This window comes from Oncorhynchus mykiss, chromosome 2, assembly GCF_013265735.2.
Source record: "Oncorhynchus mykiss isolate Arlee chromosome 2, USDA_OmykA_1.1, whole genome shotgun sequence".
Lineage (NCBI taxonomy): Eukaryota > Metazoa > Chordata > Actinopteri > Salmoniformes > Salmonidae > Oncorhynchus > Oncorhynchus mykiss.
Window position 1 is genome coordinate 1,787,662 of NC_048566.1, and position 9,064 is coordinate 1,796,725.

General features: G+C 40.6%; 1 protein-coding gene across 2 annotated transcripts in view; it reads left to right on the plus strand.

The window, feature by feature from the left end:
* Positions 1-7,277, plus strand: part of LOC110514512 (lysophosphatidylcholine acyltransferase 1) — a 49,641-nt gene extending 42,364 nt beyond the window's left edge. The window contains exons 10-14 of one of the 2 annotated variants that reach the window (XM_036935139.1): positions 338-463; positions 3,669-3,822; positions 6,019-6,117; positions 6,354-6,495; positions 6,946-7,277. In XM_036935139.1, the coding sequence (XP_036791034.1) occupies positions 338-463; positions 3,669-3,822; positions 6,019-6,117; positions 6,354-6,495; positions 6,946-7,166 (742 nt within the window). In that variant the 3' untranslated portion in view covers positions 7,167-7,277. The remainder of the gene's footprint in view (positions 1-337; positions 464-3,668; positions 3,823-6,018; positions 6,118-6,353; positions 6,496-6,945) is intronic. The other variant, XM_036935148.1, reaches the window with a different exon arrangement.
* The last annotated feature ends 1,787 nt before the right edge of the window (positions 7,278-9,064 follow it).

Genomic DNA, 9,064 nt, shown 5'->3' on the forward strand with positions numbered 1-9,064 from the left:
CATGCTCTAGTCTAACTGTCCACTGTTCCTCAGGGCTCTAGATGGCCCCCATCACAGACTACTGGTTAACTCTCTCCTCATGCTCTAGTCTAACTGTCCACTGTTCCTCAGGGCTCTAGATGGCCCCATCACCCCCAGACTCAACAGATCAGGGACTTGCTGATTGTTTGACTAGTTGAATCAGGTTGTGTGTAAATGTTGGAATAGATGAAATGTATGAAACGGCTGAGGGTCACGAGGACCGCTTCTGAAAACACTGGACTACTGGTTAGAGGCCTGTATATCAGACCTTATCCTAGTTAACACTCTGTTTTAAGTCTCTATCCTTCCTCTCCAGGGCCCTGGACATCCCCATTACTGACTACTCGTTTGAAGACTGTCAACTGGCCATGGCTGAGGGTCAACTCAGACTCCCTGTTGACACCTGCCTGCTGGAGTTCGCCAAGCTGGTCCGGAGACTGGGGTGAGGCTGAACCCCAGAATGTACAGACTGCATTGATGTTACCTGGTCAGGTTGAAGCCCCAGAATGTAGAGACTGTATTAATGATACCTGGTCAGGTTGAACCCCAGAATGTAGAGACTCTGTATTAATGTTACCTGGTCAGGTTGAACCCCAGAATGTAGACACTGTATTGATGTTACCTGGTCAGGTTGAACCCCAGAATGTAGAGACTGTATTAATGTATTGATGTTACCTGGTCAGGTTGAAGCCCAGAATGTCGAGACTGTATTAATGTTACCTGGTCAGGTTAAACCCCAGAATGTAGAGACTGTATTAATGTGTTGATGTTACCTGGTCAGGTTGAACCCCAGAATGTAGAGACTGTATTAATGTTACCTGGTCAGGTTGAACCCCAGAATGTAGAGACTGTATTAATGTTACCTGGTCAGGTTGAACCCCATAATGTAGATACTGTATTAATGTTACCTGGTCAGGTTGAACCCCAGAATGCGGAGACTGTATTAATGTTACCTGGTCAGGTTGAACCCCAGAATGTAGAGACTGTATTAATGTTACCTGGCCAGGTTGAACCCCAGAATGTAGAGACTGTATTAATGTTACCTGGTCAGGTTGAACCGCAGAATGTAGAGACTGTATTAATGTTACCTGGTCAGGTTGAACCCCAGAATGTAGAGACTGTATTGATGTTACCTGGTCAGGTTGAACCCCAGAATGTGGAGACTGTATTAATGTTACCTGGTGAGGTTGAACCCCAGAATGCGGAGACTGTATTAATGTTACCTGGTCAGGTTGAACCCCAGAATGTAGAGACTGTATTAATGTTACCTGGTGAGGTTGAACCCCAGAATGTGGAGACTGTATTAATGTTACCTGGTCAGGTTGAACCCCAGAATGTGGAGACTGTATTAATGTTACCTGGTCAGGTTGAAGCCCGGAATGTAGAGACTGTATTAATGTTACCTGGTGAGGTTGAACCCCAGAATGCGGAGACTGTATTAATGTTACCTGGTCAGGTTGAACCCCAGAATGCGGAGACTGTATTAATGTTACCTGGTCAGGTTGAACCCCAGAATGTAGAGACTGTATTGATGTTACCTGGTCAGGTTGAACCCCAGAATGTAGAGACTGTATTAATGTTACCTGGTCAGGTTGAACCCCAGAATGTAGAGACTGTATTAATGTTACCTGGTCAGGTTGAACCCCAGAATGTAGAGACTGTATTAATGTTACCTGGTCAGGTTGAAGCCCAGAATGTAGAGACTGTATTAATGTTACCTGGTCAGGTTGAACCCCCAGAATGTAGAGACTGTATTAATGTTACCTGGTCAGGTTGAACCCCAGAATGTAGAGACTGTATTGATGTTACCTGGTCAGGTTGAACCCCAGAATGTAGAGACTGTATTAATGTGTTGATGTTACCTGGTCAGGTTGAACCCCAGAATGTAGAGACTGTATTAATGTTACCTGGTCAGGTTGAACCCCAGAATGTAGAGACTGTATTAATGTTACCTGGTCAGGTTGAACCCCAGAATGTAGAGACTGTATTGATGTTACCTGGTCAGGTTGAACCCCAGAATGTAGAGACTGTATTAATGTTACCTGGTCAGGTTGAACCCCAGAATGTCGAGACTGTATTAATGTTACCTGGTCAGGTTGAACCCCATAATGTAGATACTGTATTGATGTTACCTGGTCAGGTTGAACCCCAGAATGTAGAGACTGTATTAATGTTACCTGGTCAGGTTGAACCCCATAATGTAGATACTGTATTGATGTTACCTGGTCAGGTTGAACCCCAGAATGTAGAGACTGTATTAATGTTACCTGGTCAGGTTGAACCCCAGAATGCGGAGACTGTATTAATGTTACCTGGTCAGGTTGAACCCCATAATGTAGATACTGTATTAATGTTACCTGGTCAGGTTGAACCCCAGAATGTAGAGACTGTATTAATGTTACCTGGTCAGGTTGAACCCCAGAATGCGGAGACTGTATTAATGTTACCTGGTCAGGTTGAACCCCAGAATGTAGAGACTGTATTAATGTTACCTGGTCAGGTTGAACCCCAGAATGTAGAGACTGTATTAATGTTACCTGGTCAGGTTGAACCCCAGAATGCGGAGACTGTATTAATGTTACCTGGTCAGGTTGAACCCCAGAATGTAGAGACTGTATTGATGTTACCTGGTCAGGTTGAACCCCAGAATGTAGAGACTGTATTAATGTTACCTGGTCAGGTTGAACCCCAGAATGTAGAGACTGTATTGATGTTACCTGGTCAGGTTGAACCCCAGAATGTAGAGACTGTATTAATGTTACCTGGTCAGGTTGAACCCCAGAATGCGGAGACTGTATTAATGTTACCTGGTCAGGTTGAACCCCATAATGTAGATACTGTATTAATGTTACCTGGTCAGGTTGAACCCCAGAATGCGGAGACTGTATTAATGTTACCTGGTCAGGTTGAACCCCAGAATGTAGAGACTGTATTAATGTTACCTGGTCAGGTTGAACCCCATAATGTAGATACTGTATTAATGTTACCTGGTCAGGTTGAACCCCAGAATGTAGAGACTGTATTAATGTTACCTGGTCAGGTTGAACCCCAGAATGTAGAGACTGTATTAATGTTACCTGGTCAGGTTGAACCCCAGAATGCGGAGACTGTATTAATGTTACCTGGTCAGGTTGAACCCCAGAATGTAGAGACTGTATTAATGTTACCTGGTCAGGTTGAACCCCAGAATGCGGAGACTGTATTAATGTTACCTGGTCAGGTTGAACCCCATAATGTAGATACTGTATTAATGTTACCTGGTCAGGTTGAACCCCAGAATGCGGAGACTGTATTAATGTTACCTGGTCAGGTTGAACCCCAGAATGTAGAGACTGTATTAATGTTACCTGGTCAGGTTGAACCCCAGAATGTAGAGACTGTATTAATGTTACCTGGTCAGGTTGAACCCCAGAATGTAGAGACTGTATTAATGTTACCTGGTCAGGTTGAACCCCAGAATGTAGAGACTGTATTAATGTTACCTGGTCAGGTTGAATCCCAGAATGTAGAGACTGTATTAATGTTACCTGGTCAGGTTGAAGCCCCAGAACGTAGAGACTCTGTATTAATGTGTTGATGTTACCTGTCCAGGTTGAAGCCCCAGAACGTAGAGACTCTGTATTAATGTGTTGATGTTACCTGTCCAGGTTGAAGCCCCAGAACGTGGAGAAGGTACTGCAGGAGTTTGGGAACAGAGCCAGGAAGATGGAGGGAGAGAAGCTGGGTCTGGAAGCCTTTGCCCACTACCTTGATGTCCCTGTGTCAGACATGCTCAGAGACATCTTCTCCCTCTTCAACGAGGTGAGGAAACACACTGACTATAATATCATCCCATTAGAAGCTTTGAAGGCCGAAGTTACAAGTTTCTCAACTTCCCAAAACTCAGAAAACAGAAATATATGTTCCCTATATTGTGTATTTTAATATTGAAATACAGAGTTCAATATTAGATTTCAATATTAGATTTTTATATTAGACTTAGATTTAGATATTATATACTAGATTTAGATATAGACATTAGATATAGACATTAGATATAGATATTAGATTTAGACATTAGATTTAGATATTAGATTTAGACATTAGATTTACATTTTTGATTTAGATATTAGATTTAGACATTAGATTTAGATATTAGATTTAGACATTAGATTTACATTTTTGATTTAGATATTAGATTTAGACATTAGATTTAGGTATTAGATTTAGACATAGATTTCAATATAAGATTTAGACATTAGATTTCAATATAAGATTTAGACATTAGATTTCAATATAAGATTTAGACATTAGATTTAGACGTTAGATTTAAACATTAGATTTAGACATTAGATTTCAATATTAGATTTAGACATTAGATTTAGATATTATATACTAGATATAGATTTAGACTTTAGACATTAGATTTAGATATTAGATTTAGATATTAGATTTAGACATTAGATTTGGACTTTAGACATTAGATTCAGACTTTAGACATTAGATTTAGACATTAGATTCAGACTTTAGATTTAGACTTTTGATTCAGACTTTAGACATTAGATTTAGACTTTAGACATTAGATTTAGACATTAGATTCAGACTTTAGATTTAGACTTTAGATTTAGACATTAGATTTAGACTTTAAACATTAGATTCAGATTTTAGATTTAGACTTTAGATTTAGACACTAGATTCAGACTTTAGATTTCGACATTAGATTTAGACTTTAGACATTAGATTCAGATTTTAGATTTAGACTTTAGACATTAGATTTCGACATTAGACTTTAGACATTAGATTTAGATATTAGATTTAGACACTAGATTCAGACTTTAGATTTAGACATTAGATTTAGACTTTAGATTCAGATTTTAGATTTAGACATTAGATTTAGACTTTAGACATTAGATTTAGACTTTAGACATTAGATTTAGACATTAGATTTAGATATTAGATTTAGACATTAGATTTAGACATTAGATTTAGACACTAGATTCAGACTTTAGATTTAGACATTAGATTTAGACTTTAGATTCAGATTTTAGATTTAGACATTAGATTTAGACTTTAGACATTAGATTTAGATATTAGATTTAGACATTAGATTTAGACATTAGATTTAGATATTAGATTTCGACATTAGATTTAGACTTTAGACATTAGATTCAGATTTTAGATTTAGACTTTAGACATTAGATTTCGACATTAGACTTTAGACATTAGATTTAGATATTAGATTTAGATATTAGATTTAGACACTAGATTCAGACTTTAGATTTAGACATTAGATTTAGACTTTAGATTCAGATTTTAGATTTAGACATTAGATTTAGACTTTAGACATTAGATTTAGACTTTAGACATTAGATTTAGACATTAGATTTAGATATTAGATTTAGACATTAGATTTAGACATTAGATTTAGACACTAGATTCAGACTTTAGATTTAGACATTAGATTTAGATATTAGATTTAGACATTAGATTTAGACTTTAGACATTAGATTTAGACATTAGATTTAGATATTAGATTTAGACATTAGATTTAGACTTTAGACATTAGATTTAGACATTAGATTTAGATATTAGATTTAGACATTAGATTTAGACATTAGATTTAGACACTAGATTCAGACTTTAGATTTAGACATTAGATTTAGATATTAGATTTAGACATTAGATTTAGACTTTAGACATTAGATTTAGACATTAGATTTAGATATTAGATTTAGACATTAGATTTAGACTTTAGACATTAGATTTAGACATTAGATTTAGATATTAGATTTAGACATTAGATTTAGACTTTAGACATTAGATTTAGACATTAGATTTAGATATTAGATTTAGACATTAGATTTAGACATTAGATTTAGATATTAGATTTAGACATTAGATTTAGACTTGAGACATTAGATTCAGACATTAGATTTAGACATTAGATTTAGACATGTGCTTTGCCAGATTCCTTCTAACCAGTAACTCTTCACTCTGTTCTTCTCTCTTCTCCTCCAGCAGGAAGACAACGTGATAGACATCAGAGAATATGTCATTGCCTTATCGGTTGTATGCAGACCTGCTAAAACTCTGGAGACCATGAAACTGGCCTTCAGGGTAAGTTTTCTGCTCCAGCTCTGGTTTCATGCTCTGTCAAGGTGTCTTTCAGAGGGCCTACGACCACTGATATCTCTGCCATGTTCCATTTGAGAGGACGTACTAATGACCCATGGTGTGAGTTGTAGACTGTGTCGATTTTAACAGATGGTCTGAGGGCCCAGCCGGCTCAATGGGTGTGAAAGGGGTCAGGGTCATCTAATGTGGTGTTAGTTAATTATTTGCATATATCCCAGATGTTTGAGGCGGAGGAGGACGGTGCGATCACAGTGGCTGAGTTGGCCTGCATCCTAAAGACGGCGTTGGGAGTGGCTGACCTCGACGTCTCACGTCTCTTCGCTGCTATCGACACAGAGGACACAGGGAAACTCACCTTCGGTAAGAAACGACTTGTCTTCTTAGCTTGTACTGGGGGGTCACCTTCTTGTTTAGCTGCTCTTGGGAGTATACGCCTGGGGTGGTTTTGGAACCTTTATTTATTTTTTAACTAGGCAAGTCAGTTAAGAACACATTCTTATTTTCAATGACGGCCTACTGGGGAACAGTGGGTTAACTGCCTGTTCAGGGGCAGAACGACAGATTTGTACCTTGTCAGGTCTGGGGTTTGAACTTGCAACCTTCTGGTTACTATTTCAACGCTCTAACCACTAGGCTACCCACAGTTATGTTGTGTCTGTAGTCTCTAGTTCATTTGTAAATATTAGGAGTGTACCTATCTTTGTAAACATGTACTTGTTTTTCCTGGTGTGTTAATTGTAGGTTACTGTATTTAACTTGCTTGGAATAACCTTTACCGTTGTGTCTGGCGCCCCCCTGTGGCGGTGACAGGCAAGTTCAGGAGCTTTGCAGAGCATCACCCAAACTTCAGTGAGGACTACCTGTCCACAGACAATACAGGCCGTAACGGCTGTCCTCACCAGCCCAACGCCACGCCCAACGCCACGCCCAACGCCAAGCCTCAGACCAACGGCTTCTGCCCGGACTTCAGCCCGCGAGACAACCACCACGACACAACGGCGGCGTGCGGTTCAGTGAAGAAACACAACTGAGTCTGTTAGTCACCTCAGAATCCACCTCTCCTGGTGAGAGAGTGGGTGGTGGGGGTTGTTGTTGTCGTTGTTGATGGGCTATATGTATGGTCAGTCAGTCAGACACACACACACACAAACACACACACACACACACACACACACACACACACACACACACACACACACCATACACACACACACACACAAACACACACACACAAACACACACACACACACACACACACACACCATACACACACACACACACACCATACACACACACACACACACACACAAACACACACACACACACACACACACACACACACACACCATACACACACACACACACACCATACACACACACACACCATACACACACACACACACACCATACACACACACACACACACAGAGACACACACACACACACACACACACACACAGGAGAAATGTAACCCTTATGAACCGTATCCATATTGTTTCTACGGTTCATTTGATCTTGGTGATCTGACGTTGTTGTTTTAGTAGTAGTTTATCTGTATTTGTTCTGAGGAAGGAACGTGCATTTTAAAATGCCAAAAAGATGGCTGATGACGGTTGAGGAGAAGTGAAGCATGAAACACCGGGAAGGGAAGCACACGTGACGTTTCCTCCATGTTGGGGTTTGGGAGAGTGGTCGAGAGACAACACCTCAGCCCGGGAAGGGAACTTTAGTTTTGAGTGAATTCTGTGTTTATTTCTTTGTTTAAACTTCTTCTTTCTGATGGAAAGACGGCAGGTTTGACTCTGCATGGGTGCTTTAATGTCAGCGAGCAGTATTGAGGGACTGTGACTGTCTTGAGGGACTGTGACTGTCAGCGAGCAGTATTGAGGGACTGTGACTGAATAGAACAGCCTTGAAGCACCAGTGACATTGTCTGAGCCCACTTTGGCTTTGGTTGAACTTTTGAGGTGCAATATGGCTGATGTACAGATGTAGGATCTTAATTTGAGCCAGTTGGTTACAGCAGGAAAATAATCCTGCAGCAACAGGAAATGTTTTAATTATTATATGGATTATAATTAATGGTAATTGTTGGGCAGGTTAATACATCAATATATAAAATAAGGGAAAATAAAGTCTGACATTTCTAAGTGGAAATTACAAACTTCAAAATACATTTTAAACCTAAAATACACGACACATTTTAAATGCAGGGAAGTTCTCCTGAAACAGGGTGATCAAATTTAGATCCTACACCTGTAAAATGGGTCAGATTTAAGGTGTGATTATGGCTGATATCAGAGGGGTCAGATTTAAGGTGTGATTATGGCTGATATCAGAGGGGTCAGATTTAAGGTGTGATTATGGCTGATATCAGAGGGGCCCTATGTAGGGAACAGGGTTCCATTAGAGACGGACCCCTAAGGGCCCTATGTAGGGAACGGGGTTCCATTAGAGACTGACCCCTAAGGGCCCTGTGTAGGGAACAGGGTGCCATTAGAGACTGACCCCTAAGGGCCCTGTGTAGGGAACAGGGAGCCATTAGAGACGGACCCCTAAGGGCCCTATGTAGGGAACAGGGTGCCATTAGAGACTGACCCCTAAGGGCCCTGTGTAGGGAACAGGGAGCCATTAGAGACGGACCCCTAAGGGCCCTATGTAGGGAACAGGGTGCCATTAGAGACTGACCCCCAAGGGCCCTATGTAGGGAACAGGGTTCCATTAGAGACTGACCCCCAAGGGCCCTATGTAGGGAACAGGGTCCCATTAGAGACTGACCCCTATGGGCCCTATGTAGGGAACAGGGTTCCATTAGAGACTTACCCCTAAGGGTCCTATGTAGGGAACAGGGTGCCATTAGAGACTGACCCCTAGGGGCCCTATGTAGGGAACAGGGTGCCATTAGAGACTGACCCCCAAGGGCCCTATG